Here is a 19,711-nt window from a genome sequence, read left to right on the forward strand (position 1 = left end):
GCCACAAGTGTGGACTCAATCCTCTCAATTCTAGGGCAAGAACCCAGGCTAACAAAAGTTCAACCAGCTCCAGCGTCCCTATAACTCTCAATAGCAATGACACTTTCTATCCTGATGAAGCAATCATGAAGCCTTAACACTAAAGCAAACACAAGAGCGTGCAAACCAAAAGGCAGACATAGTAAGCTACTGACTTGAAACGCTTGATGTCGAAGGCTTCCATGACTTCAAGGGGTTCCACAAAGCCAAGGGCATCATCCCACTGGCCATCCAGTATAAGTTGCCGCAAGAAAAGCAGGTCATCAGAGAGGGCATCATTAATGACACCCGATTCACGCTCCAATGCCAGCTGGCTGATGCTCAGCTCCCGATTGGCCAGAAACTCCAGCACCAATCGTACGACCTCTGCTTCCTCCAGGCACAAGTGGGCTGCCATCTCAGCACGTCACTGCTGTGGCTGCTGCATAGACATAGTATCACCGAGTTGAATAATAACTCTCCCATTCATGTGGCAAGTGATTGCATGGTTGATTAATTGGTGGGGTTTAACATTCCAAAGCAACACTGCAGCTATGAGAGATGCCATAGACAGGGCTTCAAAGTCATTATGACCACTTGAAGTTTTTTAATACAGACCTAAATCTAACTATAGGAGCATTTTTGCATTTCATCCCATCGTAATGCAGTCATCGTGGTCGGAAGTTGAACCTGCAACGCTGTGCTCAGCAGCAGAACACCTATAGCCACTGAGCAAACGTGACGGGTCCAGAAAGTAACAACCGCTGACAGGCCCATCAGTGAGCCTGTGGGCGGTGGGGGTACTTTTCCAAGCACAAGGAAGGCTCATATTCAAAGCTGACTGTTTCAACATGTATCTTCAGTACATGCTACATTGACAAGAGCAGCTGAACCAAACATTTGAAATGCGTACAAACAGCAACACTTTTTCCATATGGTATTCCAATGCTATACTTGTTAAACAATGCTAAACTATACCCTTAGTTTTAGGCTGACATGCTGTGGTAATGCGGTGAAAGATGCCATATTTCTTTAGCAATGCAGAAATGACGTTAAAGAGAAAAAGGTCGCTCAGTAATTCTCGAGGGACTCCATGCCGTAAAATCAGGTTATGAACGATAAAACTGGCAATGTCTTTTGCTGTGGCGATGATAGGGCTGAAGTTTCAGCGTACCACATCTGGTGGTCAATAGCAACAATAGCCCAGTGGCTTCCACTTGGAGTGTTGGAAAGTGGACTGTATAGGTCAATCCTGACGCGGTCAAGTACTCATGCAGGGCATGGTAAAGGTGCAATGCCCAATGAGCAAGCCAACCAGTTGGATCTTTTAGTGAAGATAAACAGCATTGGGCATGATGGTCAGTCACGATGTTAAATGGACGCCCATACATCTAAGGACAAAATTTTCCGATAGCCCAAATAACAGCCAGACATCTCTTCTCAGCAACTGAGTCGTTCGCCTGGGCTTTGGTAAGCGTGAGGCTGGCATATGCTACAACGCACTCTTTGAAGCTATCCTTACATTGTGCAAGAACAGCACCTAGCCTGACACCACTAGCGTCCATGTGGATCTCAGTTGGAGCAAAGAGATCGAAGTGTCACAGTACTGGAGGCGAGGCGAGAATGTGGCGCAGTTCTTGGAGTGCATTGTTGCATGCTGGGGACCAGGCCGATAGGTCAGAACTGCCAGTGAGAAGCTGCGATAACAGAGGCAAAATTATGGATGACACGTCAAAAATATTAGCATAGGCTGATGAAGCTGTGAAGCTCTTTTATAGTAGGCGGTTTGGGGAGCTACAATACGGCACTAAGTTTCATATGGTTTGGGAGGATACAGTCTTTTGAAACATGACCAAGAATGAAACATGACCGAGTATAGTAAGCTTGCGAGGTCTGAAGTGGCATTTCTTCAAATTTAGTTGCAGTCCTGAATTGGAGAGGCATGCAAGGACTTGCTCGAAGCGGCTGAGGTGTGACGCAAAGTCAGCGAAAAAAAACACAATGTCATGTAAATAACAAAGGCACGTGCTCCACTTCAGCCCTTGAAGAATGGTGTCCATAATTCATTCGAAAGTGGCAGGCACATTGCAGAGGCCGAGGGGCAAGATGGTGAATTCATATAACCCATCAAGTGTTCCAAAGCCTGTCTTTCAGAAATTGGCCTCTGCCATTGGCACTTACCAGTATCCGGAGAGCAGATTCAGCAAGGAAAAGAATTCCACTCCCTGCAGGCTGTCCAAGGCATCGTCGATGCACGGCAAAGGATAGACATCTTTGCACATTATTCAGTTAAGGTGGCAGTAGTCGACGCAGAACCTTATGGAGCCACCTTTTTTTTTTTTAACGAGGACAACCGGAGATGCCCAGGGACTGTTAGAGGGCTGGATAATGCCATGCTCCAGCATGTGGTCAACCTGCTGGTCAATGATCCAGCATTCAGTGGTCAACCCAAAGCTTCTCACAAATAATAGAAACGGCAGCTCTGGTGTCAATATGTGCCCATACAGTGACACCGTCTACGGACAGTTCAATTTCATTCGCAGGGGGAAAATGAGGCCTTGAAGTGTTCGATGTAAACGCAGTTCCTGCTTCTGGAACTACAACTATTAGTTTTCCTCTCGGGCTGGGCTGGGTCAGCAAACCTTTGGGGAAATGGATCGGCGACTTGAGGAAGGCGATAGTCATGAATTGATGGGGTGGTGACTCGAAGACGAGTCCGGAGGAAGATTAGACGAGTCATGATGCGGAAGTCAAACAGACATGTAGCTTAAGGCGCCCCCCCCGCCCCCTTTTAGGTAAACGGAAGCTGCGACGGTGGTAGAATCATGCTATGTGTCCCGGGAAACTGCATGAACAGCATATTAGCCGGTTATCAGGTGTTCGCTATAAGTTGACGACAGGGGCTCCAGCAACCAAGTAAGGGACGAGAATCGGACGTGAAGGTGGCAGTGGCACATGGAAGGTGCCGATGGTCTGGTAGGCATCGGGAGTTGAAGGACCGCATGGCCAGCGTAAGTGTTAGCATAAATTAGGTCCAGCTACTGGCTGCGGAGGAGGGGCAGGTGGCAGTGCCTCGGCAACTTATGTCTGAATTATGTGATGAAATGAAAGAGCCAAGGTTATCGACGGCTCGGGTGTACTAGAAGCCAGAAAAAGTTGGCATGTGACTTCCTCGTGGATGAATGGCCTTATCTGCAGCATTAAAGCTGAAATGTCGGCAGCATCACAGTTGAAAACCAAGAAAGATAGATCTGCGGTATCCTGCTGAGCAGCACAACACTGACAGAGCTGTATGACCTTGGAAGTCGTCAGGGGACTCTTGGCGACGAGTATCTGGAAGGCATGGTCATCGATGCCTTTCATGATGTGCTTAATCTTGTCAGCTTTGTCCATAGATGAGTTGATGCACTTGCAGAGCGAGAGCACGTCTTCACCCTTGTGTTGAGCTTGACCACACAAGTGCTGCTAAGCACAAAGCTGGCAAACGGCAGGACCGCTGAAGACCTCCATCAACGTTGTCATGAAAGCTGACCAGGTGGTAAGATCAGATTCATGATTGCAGAACCATAGGTTTGCCATGTCTGTCAAGTAAAAGGTCACATTAGTGAGGTTGGCGCAGTCGTCCCACTTATTATAGGTGCTTATACAGTGATATTCAGCTAGCTAGTCTTCCCCGTCGTGGTCGTCTGTTCCGCTAAATATAGAAGGAGAGTGCTGCCGGATGACGCCAGGGCAGATCATGGCCGTGGGTATGGGAGCAGCAGCCTGGGATGGCCCCGGATCACCCATTTCAATAGCTGGTGGTGTTCCAAGATGCAGGAAGGAAACCCCGCACCTCCACCAAATACAATGGGAGTATTTGCTTAGCAGCATTTGTCGTAGCTTTGCAATGGTAGGCTGAAACAAGTTTGTTTGTTTGCCTTTACGAGTAGCTCATACCTACAATGGGGGATTGGCCAAGAATAGGGTGGCCTAATAAAAAAGATTAAACAAATCTAAAACGAGGCATTATGGAAAAATTTTGAATAGCTGAAAGAACGAAGTCAGATAACAAATAAAATTTAAGAATTTAGCAAGGGAATCATCCTGATTCAATTATGTACCTCATAATGGCTGAACAAATATTTCTATGATAGGGTGCCAGAGAAGAGGTTCCAAAAGATAGAATATCAGGAAGTGTTATATTCAATCCAACACCATGAAAGTGCCTTTCTCAAGTATGTTTTCTTAATGGTGAAAGACAGCGACATCGCAGGAAGAAGTGTTCCATTGTCTCATGTTCACCACAGTAAGAGCCCGAGGAGGAGAGCGCAGACCAGATTGGTGCAGATAACAGTTTAATGTAGTTATTTGACATCCAAGCTTTGTAAAGAGGACTTCAATTTTTCTGTTACGGCAGAAGTTTCTGCTCCAAGGAACTAGGAGGTGTCAGTAATCAGTTAAATCTGTTCAAAGAGTCTTGCATGACTGCAGCTCCCCTTAACCTAGCAGTAGATAGGAAAGCTGATAGAGGAAGGATTGGAATAATTGGACCACTAAGGGCCGCTCTTGCCAAGCTGTTTGCCAATTCATAAATAACTAATCCTTTAGTAATGTGGAAAGTAGGGCTAGTTGGTGATTAATCATCATACCTTGCTGGTGAAGCAGCGCACGGACACGGACACAGTGAAGACACGCATTGTCGTCTTTTCTTGTGTCTTCACCGTGTCCGTGTCAGTGCGCTGCTTCACCAGCAAGGTATGATAACTAATCCTTTGTTACCAGGCACCCATACCAACCTAATTAGTGTTAAGTGAGAGGGTATTAGACAATGAAATGTACATGATATATGTGAGCCACTATTTGCAGTGAGAGCTGAACATAAATTAAAGAAACTGTTATACTACAACTTCCAAGATTGAGGAGTTCACTTTTCATAAAGTCAATGTAACCACCAGAAACTCAGCTAAATATACTGGTATGTAGTCAGGAAGTCTTAAAGAGAATGAGCAGTCTAAAACAGAAAAGAAAATTCCGATTTCAGAGTTTTCTTCTGATTGTGATGCATCTGTCGCTATGATTGTGTTTATTTTCATCTCCAATAAGTGATTTTGTAACAGCCCATTTTATATATTGTGAGAAAGGTGTTTCACATTGTTTGGACATATGTTGTTGAATACAATCCGGAGATTCTCCCTCTCACGTCAAAAGGAGGGACCTCACATAATCATACACCTAAGGGACCAGCAAGTGCTTGCACGAAGATGACCTGAGGAGTGTGGAACCGAGGCCAGGAAGATTGAAAAAATATTGCAGACTTAGACATAAAAATTATTTATAATTATACAGGGGACGCCTACATCTTTAAGAACAAATGGACAGTTAATAGCCGAAATCTACACATGAGACGGCAACTGTGCTTCTCGGTATGGTACATTGTCGGCAACAAACTTTGGTAAACCAAGGCGCAGGCGTAAGGCTTCCCATTCCAGAAGAACAAGGGGATGGAAGTTATATGTCGGCGCTCGTGTATATAGGACAAATACAAATTCCAAAATAGGCCATACATTGTGGGGATGCGCGACTCTCGCGCGTCCCCTGATATCTTGTTTTCCCGCATAGCCCCCGTCTCCGTGCGGCGTCGCCGCGTGGGCCGCGGCGGTCGGAGTGGTACAAGCGCGGTGCGAGAGATGGCGCGAGTGTCGCGCCACTGCGAGGTTACTTGGGCGCCGGGAGACATGGCGTTTGCTCTTTCCCGGCGGGTCGGCGCACGGCGTGGACGTCTCCCGCGCGCGCGCGGCGACCCATGCTTCTGCGAGACCGTCTCGCGTGGCCGCCTTCGAACGCGCCACCGTTCGCGTGACTACACGCGAACGACCAGGCGTTGGGATCCAGCATGGGGCGAACATATTCGCTCGCTTCCGGTCGCGGTGAGTCGGACTTCTAGATTTGTCGCGTGCCCATCGGCATGTTTTGTGGATAGCAACTCGGCTAGCAGACATTGATCTATGAAAGGTGCAATAAATGCCCTTGTGATTGTTTGCACTACTGTACTGTCGTTCCTTTGTCCCAAGAGTACGGGAGGAGTACCCCACAACATACATTTTATAAATCATCACAAGAGAGACTCTTCGCATCCCCAATCGACTGTTGCCAAGCCTTCTTAGCATTACAACTGCTTGCACTCCTTTTTTATTAATATATTGGACGTGCTTGCACCAACTAAGCTGGTTATCATATGTGCCAAGATATTTTACCGAGTCCACCTGCGGTATGTGCTGCAGGCGGTAGAGGTAAGGTTTATATTAGGGGTGTGTGAATATTGAAATTTTCGAATACGAATCGAATACGAATAAGGCAAAAAACTGTCTTCGAATATCGAATCGAATATTGAATATGTGTGTAGTATTAAAAAGTTGAAAAACGAGGTAACAATAGCTTTATTACCCTTTTAAAAATTATATTGCATTTTACAAGGCTGCTTCAGGTTAAAGAGGCGCTCATTATAGGTAATGCACTCAGGTAATGTCAGGTAATGCTCTCAGTCAGGTAATGCACTTGTTACCAGGGGCGTAGCCAGGGGGGGGGGGCTTATGGGGCTTCAGCCCCCCCCCCCCCCCCGAAATTTTTTCGTGCTGTCTATGCACCGCCGACCAAAGCAACCCCCGCCCCTGAAAATCATTCTGGATTTTGTCTAGGATGTCTTTTTCACGCTCGAAAAGACATTTCACCGCGAACACTGCGAACTCAGGCTGAATTTTGCGCCAAGGCCCCTGTACCAGAAGTCACATAATTAATGAACATCGCGGTTATCGACTCTTGTGTGCGCAATGGATTCCGAAGATTTTGAACCACCACCAGAAGGCGGAGCAGTTCGGCGGTGCCTTGACTCATCTGATCCCATAACGCAATGAGGGTGACGACTTCTTGTCTGCAATTGTGATTGGGGACGAATCATGGTGCCACTACTACGAGCCTGAAACACGATGGCAAAACTTACAGTGGAAACATTCGAATTCACCGTGCCCAAAGAAAGCAAAGGCCGTCATTTCCGTCGGGAAGGTGTTGTTGACTTTTTTTTCGATCATCAGGGACCATTACTGATAGAATTTGCTAAATCTTGAGAGGCTATCAATTGTTTCCGACATTGTGAAACGCCGGAACGGCTGCGTGTCGCAATCCAGAACAAACGACGTGGAAAATTGACGAAGGAGGTCATCTTGCCCCTCGACAATGGCCGTCCCCACGTCGCTGATAGGGTTAATACAAAACTGGCAAAGTTCAAGTGGGAAACGCTGCAGCATCCGCCATACAGCTCAGACCTGTCACCTTGCGACTTCCCCATAATGGCCCAACCTAAAAAACAGCTAAAGGGAACCAGATTCGTGTCAGACGATGACGTGAAAGAGTCGGTTGCAGACTTTTTGAAGCAGCAACCCAAGACATTTTGTGAGACGGGAATCACGCGACTCGTTAGTCAATGGAACAATTGTCTAAATGCTCATGGAGACTACGTTTAAATGAAGTACCCCGCTTGTCATATATTCGCATTGGCTCACTTTCATTTGACTCGCCCTCGTTTATTTTGCAAAACTCCTGCTTTTTATATGTGCTCTCTGTTGCGACTATAATTTCGGTGCAATTACTCATGATACTCGACCGGTGACAGCTAATCCTACGTAATACATTGGAAAAATGACGTCATTGATATTTTTCACTGGTCGTTGCATATGTACAAGAATGTAAACACGCGGTTCTTGAACTACAGTTTCATTACCATATTTGTCCTCAACTTGTTCATTTCATGGCCTTTACATATTTCATATCAGCTACATGCGCTCCTTTGCTGGTTTCTAACTGATATAGTTCTAAAGTTCGTGTGATATTATCTTTACTTATTAAATAGACAAAAAAACATGAAAGCATTGATATAAGTTGTTTTGGGCACAATTTTTGGCACATACGAGTATATTCTTTTATAAAAAAAACAAATATTTTACTTTTTTTGACATTGCGTAGCGTTCAAGAATTCGTTTGCAGCATCTTTGGCAATGGCAGCGCAGTTATTCATGTATTTGATCCCTTGACAAATTGTTTAAGAGGAAGCTTTAGCTCGGGCCAAACTCCGACGCGGCCTATTCAAATAAATGAAAAACGCAGAAATGCTTTTCTGAGATAACCCCTGGATCGCTTTTAATTAAATTTGTTGCATTTGAGAAAGCTAAATTCTAGTGTCTCTTGGAAGCGGAATTTCGATTTAGCGCCTGAATCTTGTTTAAAATATGTTGAAAAAATCGAAAGTTTGAAAAAAATAGAAGCATGATGTTTACAAACTAGCAGCTCTGCATCAAGAACAGATATCGCCGCTCTGTAAACGACATATAACAGTCAAAGCGGATAAACTTGGCGCGTAAATTTGTATCTTACATGAATTGGTTACGTTGTGTACAAGTGTTCTGCAAAAGCCGCATTTCCATATTACTTATCTTTTTTGAGATTCAAGTGTAACAAATCAATTTTGTCCACTGTAGATGTACTATTAGGTGCTATTCACAGAATTGTGATATCATTCTTCATTGTTGAGTTAGAGTTTTAAACTTGGTATTTTCGTTAGCGAGAAATGTGCGATTTTGGTCGATTTTCAATAAAGAATTGACAACCGAAATGAAGAATTCGAAACCAGCCATCACTAGAACTAAAGTTTTTCTTTTAAATGCAACAAACCTCGTCAAATTTGGTGCAGTGGTTGCCGAGAAAAAAGGAATTCCCCTTTCAGCGATATTTAAGGGAGCTAAAGCTTCCCCTTAAGAGGAAGCTTTAGCTCGAGCCCAACTCTGACGCAGCCAATTCAAATACATGAAAAACGCAAGAACGTTTTTCTGAGATAACCACTGGGCTAATTTTAATCAAATTTGTTGCATTTGAGCTAGAAAGTCAAGTTCTAGCAACTGTTGGAAGTGGAATTTTGAGTTATGTCCTGAATTTTGTTAAAAAGATTTTCAAATATACGACCGTTTGAAAAAAATAGACGCGCAAGTTTACAAATCCATAGCTCTGCGTCAAGAACAGATATTTCGGTTCTGTAAACGGCATCCACGAGATCATTCAAAGCGGACAAATTCAATATGTCATTTTGCATCTTACGTGAATTTGTTACGTTGGGTACAAGGGTTCTGCAAAAGCTGTATTGCCATATAACAAAATTTTTGATATTCATGTGTAACATATCAATTTTGTTTGCTTTAGATGTACTATCAGACGCAATTTACAGAATTGAATTACCCTTATTCGTTGTTGAGTTAGAGAGTTGTAAACTTGATAGTTTCGTTTTTTGAAAATTTCCGATTCTTGCCAATTTTAATAAAAAATTGCCGACCTAACTCGAAAATTCGAAACCAACAGACACTAGATTTTAAGTTTTTCTTTTAAATGCAACAAACCTCGTCGAATCTGGTGCTGTGGGTGTCGAGAAAAACTAATGTTCCTTTTACATGTATTTAGATAGGAGCACTCGAGCTAATGTTTCCTCATAAGGAGGAGGCCGAGCTGCAACTTCAGCCCCCCCCCCGAACGAAATTTCTGGCTATGCCACTGCTTGTTACAGATTATCGTGAAGGAAAATAATTGCTGTCAACATGCTCAGGAAGTAAGCGCTCTCTATGCACTGTGACAACATTTCCACCGGTGGAAAAGACTCACTAGGAACTGAGGTGGCAGGGATGGCCAAGTACTTCTGGGCGAGCGCACTTAAAATCGGTGCATGAAGCGGCCAATGGTCTGCCACCACTCACAAGGATCCTTGCCCCTTTCAAGAAGTGGCTTTTCCGCATAGTCTGTAACTTCCCTCTCAGGGGCAGATGCCAAATGTTTCTTCTCCTTGTTCATCACTAGATCGTCAAAAGCATTCCATACACTGGATAACACCAGTGGACACAAAGTCGACGCGGGCACGGCGGTGTCCCCGCTGGGTTCCACGTCAGCTGCCTGCAGCTCCCTTGTCACCAGGTCTTTCAGCCAGATCATCTCACCAGGTGCTTGAGGAACTGTGGCCTTAAAGCGTGGATCAAGAAACATGGCCAGGCTGGCCACTTTGTCCAATTCGCACTCCGCAAAACGAGTCTTGATACATTTTGCAAGATTGTTAGCAAACCCTGAGTTGCCTTTGCAACCTTCAAGGCAATGTAGCATTCCTAAAATAATTGGAATTTGACAGGACAAGGAGGGGTACCTTTCAGCACTTAAGATCACAGTTGCGTCAAATAAGGGCTTCAGTGCCTCCACAAACTCCACTGCATATGTTCACTCTGCAGAGTTAAAGGTATATATGCTCGTGTCCGAAGTGGTGAGCTCAAGTGTGAGGGTCTCTTTGAGTTCAAGGAGCCTTGAGAGCATGAGGTACTGACTGTTCCATCTTGTACCAACATCCTGCACGAGATGGTGCATGTCTTCGTTCAACTGCCTCTGCAAATTTCTGCGCACTAGGGCTGTGCTTGTAGTGTCCTACAATCGTTCTCGCCTTCTTGCAGAGTCTGTTGTGTTGATTTCCGGAGTACACGACACTGCATCGCTGATCGCCAGCTGCCGACTGTGCGCAAAGCATGCCCGCTAGAGCCACGGCAGTCTCCTGGCAGCCGCTTGGATATTGCGGCCGTTGTCCGTCACTATGTACTTCCCACAGTCGATTGGTATCTCCCAGTCGGTGCATAGCAGCTTCAATGATGCAGCTATGTTCAGAGTCATGTGATTTTCCGGCATATGTAGCGTTCTTAAAGTGAACTTTTTCATCTCAAACTTCACCTAAAGAAAATGACGCGTGAGACTTATACAACCCTCGTTGGACCACGACGTGCAGATGTCACTCGTAAAAGCGAGAGTGCTTGTTCCTTCTTCAAGTGCTTTTCACAGCTCGTGTGGTATCTTTGCTCTTGTTTCGTCGTTCAGGCGTAGGACGAGCACACGCGACAGTTTTGTTCGAGATGGCAGGCTGTAGTACGGTGCAGCTGCTTTCATCAGTGCTTTGAACCCCCGGTTTTCTACAAAGCTATAAGGGGGAAGATCTAAGGTGACCATTTCTGCCTCTTTCTGGTTAAGTGCATTTTCTTTCTTCTCAGACAATGGCTGCTGTCTCTGCTATAGTATATGATCCAGTGTTGATTGATTCTTCAATGGCGCGTTTGCAGCGGCATCTTTTTTGTGCTCTTCCGTCAACAAAGGGTGCTGTTTCGTGTGTTTTTGAAGAGTAGCAGTCGTTCCCGTCAGTGTTTGAAGAACACGTTTGCACTACTTGCACCGAGCTGTCGACGGCGAGAGGCTTGTGTAGTACCGCCAAAGAAGAGTTCTTCCGGCTTTCTTTTCTTGCTTGCTTGGTGGTTCGTCATCCGCATTTGATGCCATTCTTGGAGAACACGCTTGAGCGAGGGCTGTATCAGCACTGAGATAGTTGGAAAATACGCAGCGGCGAAGTAAGCGTGGTTTGCGTTTGCCTCAAAGGGCAGCAGCGCTTAAAAAAGCAAAGAGCCGGCGACCCCCTCAGAAAAGCAGGAACACAAGGCGGGAGTTGTTGGTTTCAATACAATGTTTTCCTCGGACCTATATTTTTTTTCTTTTTAATTTCCAAACATCTAAAAATTGTCCAGGTAGCATTTTAGACATGCATATTTTATTGCGGGTGCTTACACATCACGAAAGTACGTCATATATTGTTATGGAAGAGCTCTCTAATAAAGCTTGCTAAAAAAGAAACCAAAATTGATCAGGTCTCACGGGCGTGATGCAGATAGACTGAAACAGAGCATACAGATAATGAGCGGATCATGCGAAGTTGTAAGTGAATAAACATGTTCTTAGCAAAGTGCGGAGCAAGCATGTAATTCGTTAATTGCTCAGTTAGTTGCAGTCTGTCCGAATATTTGCCGTTTCTACCGTTATTCGGCCGTACTCGAATATTCGGGAATTTTCGAATATGCATTTGTCGAATCGAATACGCTTCGAATATGGAAAATATTCGATTCGTATTCGAAATTTCGAATATTCGCACACCCCTAGTTTATATGTATTGGAACCCTTATTGTAAAAACTATAATTGAGCATTTTCCGACGTTAAGAAAGGCGAATGTTCTGTAACCAGGTTTCAATGGAGCACAGGTATGTTTTTAACAGAGTACATAAAGAGTGGATGTCATTGTCTGATGCAAAGAATGCAATGTCATCTGCATATACATAAGTATATATGCCATAATGGCAAGTTATAGAGCTTATTAATATGTCAAACAATAAAAATGAAGTGACAGCTCCTTGTGGAACCCCCCATGAGTGTTGATATCCATTTGAATAAATCCTTTCACAGAGCAATAAAATTCTCTGTTAGTTAGAAATTCACTAAACCATATTATTATATATCTTGGGAAATCAAGGTTTATTAATTGATTCAATAATACTTCATGTTCTACACTATCATAGGCTTTTGATTTGCAATTTGTCTCTGGTGTCGTGCTAGTGCTATCCGGCTTTCCAGGTCCACATGACCATGCCAAATGGAACAGCCAGATCTAAAACCAATTTGACAAGGGCTGAGTGCACCTTTGTCCGCTACTAATTTTGTAAGACGAACATTCAGAATCCTTTCTATTAATCTAACCAAATAAGAGGTTACAGCAACTAGTTGAATATTGTCCAGCATGAATCCATCACTATTATATTTAAGAACCACAATAATTTTAGCAAGTTTCCAACTGGAAGGTATGCAAAAAAATTGAACAGAATAGTTTATTATGTCTAAGAGGTCATCTGGGGAGTCCTTGGATAACAATTTTAAACATTTTTGTGGTTACTGCGTCCATACCAGGAATTGAATGCGGCAGACTTTGCACTGACGTGGCCAGTTCCAGCATAGTGAGCTCTGTAAAATCATCTGACCGGATTCGTAACTTGGTACATGGAGACAATGAGGAAGTGAATCAACTTTCTGAACTCTTTCCGATTTCTTCTATCATTCGTGTCATTTCTTCTCCAGTGAAAGCTATTGGGTCAATGTTACTTGGTCGCGGAAGTACTTTTCTGCTACGAAGAAAATTGAAAAGTGCACTCTTGTTTTTAGATTTTGATAGATAATCGAAATGTTTGCTATCATAGTCGTCTTTTGCTTTAGAAACTGTATGTCTGAAAACAGTTCTGCAGAATTTATAATCACTCAAAACTTTTTGGAGACTGGTTATATAACAACTTTATCCAGGCCGTTATTTTTCTTTCATAATCGTGAGAACAGTCAGTATTCTACCAAGGGCTGTAGGAGTAACCGTTACTAGATCAAACTGCAAATCCCGATTGTTTGCTAGTTCTTTCAAGGGCAGAACAAATAATCTTCATTTTTTGTTCATCGAAAGCATCTGACAGGGACGAAAGCACAGAGTGCAAATACTTCTTGAAAGTATTGTAGCTTACAAAAGTTCGAACTTAGTTATCCATAGTTGTAAAAGAGCAGGCTATTTCAAAGAACAGTGGCAGACGATCACTATTAGAGGCACAATCAACAGTCGACCATGAAGACACAGAGTGACTACGACTACAGAATGTGAGATCGATTGCAGACTGATATTGGCAATGCACAAATGTAGTTGATCCAGAATTTTCACAAGAAAGATTATTGTCTAGTGACTGATTCCACAAGCGGTTACTGCATGAATGTGTCTTTAGACCCCATGTAACATGATGTGAATTGAAATCCCCAGTAAGTAAAAGATCATGCCCACAGCTACCTAGAACAATGCCAAGGGACCTAGTGTCCCGCACACTGGAAGGAAAATAATTATTTATGACATAGAGTGGGCAACATCCAGGAAGAATTTATACAGCCAGAATTTCGCACTCAGGATTCATCAGTTCAAATGTAATTTTAGCTTTGTGACATATTTTGGCAGAAATAAATATAATTAGACTATCCCCTCTTGCAGGGCAGTCTAGTCGAAAAGATCTGTAAAAATTTTAAAATTTCTCCGTTGTAAGCCAAATTTTCTGTACTATTATTATTATTATTATTATTATTATTATTATTATATCCAAATTAAGTTGGTTAGTAAGAGAAAACAGATCTACAGAAGCTGATAATATTGAGCGGCAGTTCCACTGAAGTATGTTCAATAACCCTACGATGAAGATGCTACAGTCGTAAGAAATGTTTTTGATACACTTTGGTTCAAAGTAAACTTAGACTGGCATTTCTTAGATTTTGAATGGGGAAATGAGGAAGAATCCTCACTGATAGTCAACATAGCTCTTTTTTGAGCCCAAGCATTATGTTCTGCGTCTTTAATTCCTGCATCTTGCATAGTCTGGTTGTCAGAAGTACTGTGAGCAGGAGGGCAACTAGTAGATGCTGAACCATCTCCAGAGATAGTTGTCTTTCTCTTTCGATTGCTGGACTGTTGTACCGAACCTATGAGCTCATTTGCAACAGAGAATAGTGCAGTAACTTGCATTAGCATATTCATCTGCAAAGAAATAGCCTGTGCGATGCTTTCACCAAGGTTCACCAACAGCTGATCCATTGCCTTAGTTGGCCTTTTAAACAGCATTTTCTATGGCTGCAGTAAGAAATAAGTCAGGTACTGTAGTCTGCCTAGCTGCAACTCCAGCATAGCCAAATGCTCTTTCTTTTACATATTTATAGCTTCTCTTCTGGAGCAACGTCTTTTATCCATAGCTTTGAGTATCTGTACTTCTTGGGCCTGCATAGAACAGTTCGAGTAATCAGCTGGGTGGTTTCCATCACAAAGGCAGCATCACTGATTTTGGAAAGTGCAATCACTTAGAACATGACTTTATCCACATGAACAGAACCATTGGCTTGATTTACACCCTTAAATACTATGACCAAAACATCCGCAATTGCGACATCGAAGTGGATGCGGCGCAAGAGGCTCTACTATGATTACAAGGGGCCCTACCTTGATCTCTGATAAACAGGAAGCCAGCAAAACTGGCTATCAACGATTTTGTTGGTACTCTGTTACTTTCCATGAGTCGATTACGGCAATATACAGCAATCAGACTAGCCGCAGCTAATTTTTCTAATGTTTCTGTCGAAGTTAGACCTGAATCAACACCTCTTACTACGCCCTTGATGCACGTGAGGTGAGTAGGGATAAATGTACTCAATGGAGTGGCTGCGAAAGATGAGCACTTGAGTAAACCCGCAACACATATCTTGTCTGGGGGCCTACAAACAATGCCTCTATGACCAAACTGTCTTACGCCCAAAATGGACTGGTACAATAGAGTAGTGGCGTGAAGAGCCTCCTAGATAACCTGAGGGCTATTCAATCTGATGCAGCCTCCATTCGAAGGAACAAATGCCATAGGTGGTTACACCGCTGTGTAGGAAGAAATCCAAAAATAACTCATGAGTGGGATGAGATGCTGTCCAAGAGGAAAAGCCCTTCCCCAGGGAGTTCTTGGACATTAGCCTAGGCTGAAAAAGAGCAATACGAAGGAGAGAACACGTAAAAGAATTAAAAAAAAGGATAAGATAACCTGATACTCAGTTAAACCACTAGCTGAGCAGACTCGACTGCCAGCGCTTTTCAGTAATGATGATGATGGTCCTCTGTACAAATGGCACATACCCACCATGGGGGGTCGACCAAGAATTGGGTGGTTTCGAGAAAATTGTATTAAAAACATAAGGGAATTCGTATTCTGCTCGGGGTCCTAATTATTATAATTGACTAGGAAGGCAGCCGATTGGAATCAAGGATGAAGTATTTCATAGCAGCGCAAACATTCTGGTGGCTGTACCCCAATGTGGAAGCTCCAAACAAAAGCAAGACGGAGACGTTCATGCAGAGGCCAAGATTGTTTAAACGCTCCTTACTGAGGAGGATCGTTGGCATGCAAGGAGAAACTGATCAATTATTTATGGTTCTCCGCACTGTATACACAAAGGAGATGCCGCCATACCGGTCCTGTGTGCATAAAAATTTAGTGTCGGAATGCGGCAGTGTAGCCTTGTGATTGTAATCTCTAATTTGCATGTTAGGCAGCAGAATTTACGGCTCCAAGGGAATAGTAGGTGGTGACAGTCAGAATGCAAAGCCACACTAAATTTATATAGCTCCATCACTGTAAATCTTCTAAACCTAGCAGCAGTGATATAGGCGGTTGGGGGAATGGCAGATCCTAAAGGGCCACACAGGGAAGCTTTTGCTAATGCATCTGCACACTCATTCAAAGCAAACCTTTATGCCCAGGTACCAAAAAGAACGAAGCAAATGCAAATGAGACGGAGCCAAAAGATTGAATGCTTGCAAAATTTTTTAGTCACTACACATTGTAAGTGATGAACATAGAGAGAGTCGGTGATAATTGCTACTGATGAATGAGAGGGGTTCAATTCGTACAGTGCCAAATCTACAGCCAAGAATTCTGCTGTGTAGATACAAATAAAATTAGGAAGCCTAATCAAATAGGACCAACCTATAACATGAGAAAAAATTCCTACACCTGCCTTTTTGTTTCTCTGCGAGGCATCTGCAGCTATTATAGCGTTGGTCTGAATATGACTCAAGTGATCTTCCAGCAAGTCATTGAGAACTTGAGTTGATAAAGATTTTGCATTGTTTGGGTAGATACAGTTATCAAAAATAATTTCTAGAGAGATGGTAGTAGACTGCTACAGTTATACAGTTTAACCTTCAAGGGCTCAAGTAGCGCCTGCACGAAAACCACCTGTGGTGTATGAAAACGGGGCCAGTGGACATTAAAATTAAGTAGGCTGACTAATAAATACTGTCTGGCGCCTTATAAAATGTGACTCATGCATTCGCAGAAAGGTATGGGCTGTTAGTAGTCGGAATCTAGCCATTAACGGAGGCCCTCATGCTTCCAGGTACAGTACAGCGTTCGATATGTGTTCAGAGAGACCAAAGCAGAGGCAAAGCACATCTCATTCTTTAAAACAAGGGGACAAACTTTGTAAGTGGCTCCTCCAGAGAAAATAACACACCCAAATTACAATATTGGCCTCACATACATGCTGTATATCATTAGTAGTGTGTCTCTTTGCATTCACAACTGATTGTTGCTCAACTGTCGTCATATTCCAAGAGTACTGCCCCCTTTTTTAGCAACATACTCAATATGCGGTAGCCAATTGAGTTTACTGTCGTAAATCACCCCAAGCTACTTGTTTTGTTCAACTTGGGAATGAATTTGTTCTGATAACAGAGATACCACTGGACTCCTTAGTGGAAACCCCAGCATAGCACTCTTGTTAATGCTGAGAAATAGCCGAGTTCCTTCCAGCCATTGTTCAAGTCTCCCAAGATAAGCTTGCAATGTTCTGTAAAGAGAGTGAATGTCGTCTGTAGAAGCAAAAAAAGCAATGTCATCTGCGTAAACATATGTATTTACGTCAGCATGACAAGGGATATATACATATTGAAGGGGAAGTATATATCAAGGGAAGTAATACATTGAAAAATAGGAGGGACAAAACTGCCTCGTGAGGTACCCCATGGGTCTGTCTAAACCTTATAGAGACGATACCATTCCTAACACAGAAGAATTCTCTCGCCCTCAAGAACTCGGCTTTCAATCTTATAAAGCATTCTGGAATCATTCTGTCCAACAATACTGAATGCTCGACACTGTCACAAGCTTTGGCGACACCTAGAGTGACCATTGCAGCACACTGCCCATGGCACCATGCAAGATGAATTCGACTCTCTTATGTCTGCGTACGCGCACCAGATGAACAAGCCTGGTCTAAAATCAATTTGGAAATGGCTCAGCCGTTTTCTGGTGTTCACGAACTTCATGATTCGGACATGTAATATTCTTTCGATTGGCTTAACAATGTTTGACTAAAATGAAATAGGCCGAATGTTCTCCAGTGTATATCCGCTACTTTGATTTTTGAGCAATAATATTACTTTAGCGAGCTTCCATAGCAGTGGTATCCAAGCCCTCCCAATAGAATGATTAACAAAAGCCAATAAGCCATCAGGATACTTTTTATACAACATTTTTATCATTGCGGTGGTAACACCATCAAGACCGGGGGCAGCAGCGAACAAACTTACAATCACTGAGGCCAATTCCTGTAATGACTCCTCCTCAAAATTGCCCACATATTTCGTCTGGCAATCTACAGACGATGTCTCCTTGTCCCAATTGGCGAACATCTGTGATATGCAAATAGTGATTAGTCACAGCTTTAAGATCCGCCTTAATTGCTTGCGGCTTGTTGATTTTGTGAGGACTGGACAACGTAGACACAGCGTTTAAGAGAATAAATTTGGTTTTAGGAGCAAAAGAACACGGCAAAATTACAGTGATGGTGCCCGCGCACCAAACGCGGCTACGAAACTGAACTCATACTTGCGCAACATGCGACACAAGGTTGCCAGAATATGTGAAGGTTCACATCCCACTCCTCTTTGTTAAAGTCTATGATGGACTTTCAATTTAACACCCCACCCCTCTTCTTAAAAGTCATAATCTTGCAGCCACTAAGGTTTCCAAACGAGATGCCGAAGCCGGTCACGATGGTGTAGTGTAACGTAGTCATTGTCACTTGGAGTGGGGTCCGACGGTTCACTTGCGGGTCCTTTATCGTTCTCGCTTACCGAGGAATTATCACTGGCTGTCTCAGCTTGCAATTCTTCACAAATGGCAGCGGTTGATTGTCTATCTGAAGTGCTAGGCCTGACTTGAAGAAGTGCAGAGTCGACATATGAATGATGAAATGGCTTCGGTTGGCTGACATGGGCAACCTTTTCGTCGGCTGTCGAAAGACTTTCCATGCCAGCATCGACATGGCGGATAACAAAAGTAATAGGAGTTTTCTGTTCTGTGATCTTGTATTGGCTTTTAAATGTTGGTGCCAGCTTTGTTTTACCATCAGTAATAGGCTCTTGGCTTTGGAGCCACACATACTGACTGACACTAAAGGCCATGTCGCCATGAGTTTTATCATATCGATATTTGCGACTATGCTAAGCCCTCGTGGTGTTTTCTGGTGCTTCAGCACGAGTCATTCCTTGTTTTGACGGACTCATCTTTTTGACAGCGAAACCTTTCTGTTGGTAGCTTTGGAATATACTCGTGGAGCAGTTCAAATGGCGAGTATTGTAAGCTTGTGTTCAGGCTTGTGTTCAGGCTTGTGTTCAGGCTTGTGTTCACGGCAAACACAGCAGCACAGATTTTCTTTTCCCAAAGAGATGGATCGGAGCTGCACATTTTCCCAATTACTGAGAGAGTGTAGCATTGTGTGATAACAGAGTGATGTGACTGAATTGGCTATCTTGTGCGCATGTCTTCCTTGTTTAAAGCCATCGCACGTGTGCCAATAAGCGATGCACCGTGCCTACATAAACCCTTGCTTTTTGTGCAATAAAGGAATCTTGCAAAAGCTGCTGCTGCGTCCACATCGGTTATTACACTGGCGTCGAGGCAAGGTTGTGCCCATGCAGGGAGAGCGTTGCGGGCAACATGGCCTTCAGCGTTCGTATCCGCGAATTTCACTTAAATGGTAACTCTTCATGGGAGGATTACGTCGAGCGTATAGAACTGCACTGCAAACAAGCTCACGGAAGACGCCGACAAGAGGGCAGTATTGCTGAGCTGCTGTGGGGAGGATACACACTCTCCGATAGCTACCCTCATAAAGCCTCTCCGACCACCGAACGCTGACTACCAGTCCATCGTAAAAGCTGTG

General features: G+C 43.6%; 1 protein-coding gene across 5 annotated transcripts in view; it reads right to left on the minus strand.

Moving 5' to 3' along the window:
• LOC135912012 (WD repeat-containing protein 47) overlaps positions 1-19,711 on the minus strand; it is a 206,149-nt gene that overhangs the window by 160,026 nt on the left and 26,412 nt on the right. For 4 of the 5 annotated variants that reach the window (XM_070520935.1, XM_070520936.1, XM_070520941.1 and 1 more), the window contains one exon: positions 195-460. In XM_070520935.1, coding sequence (XP_070377036.1) covers positions 195-436 — 242 coding nt within the window. In that variant the 5' untranslated portion in view covers positions 437-460. The remainder of the gene's footprint in view (positions 1-194; positions 461-19,711) is intronic. The other variant, XM_070520944.1, reaches the window with a different exon arrangement.

The sequence above is a fragment of the Dermacentor albipictus genome, chromosome 1 (assembly GCF_038994185.2).
Source record: "Dermacentor albipictus isolate Rhodes 1998 colony chromosome 1, USDA_Dalb.pri_finalv2, whole genome shotgun sequence".
In the NCBI taxonomy this organism is placed as follows: Eukaryota; Metazoa; Arthropoda; class Arachnida; order Ixodida; family Ixodidae; genus Dermacentor; species Dermacentor albipictus.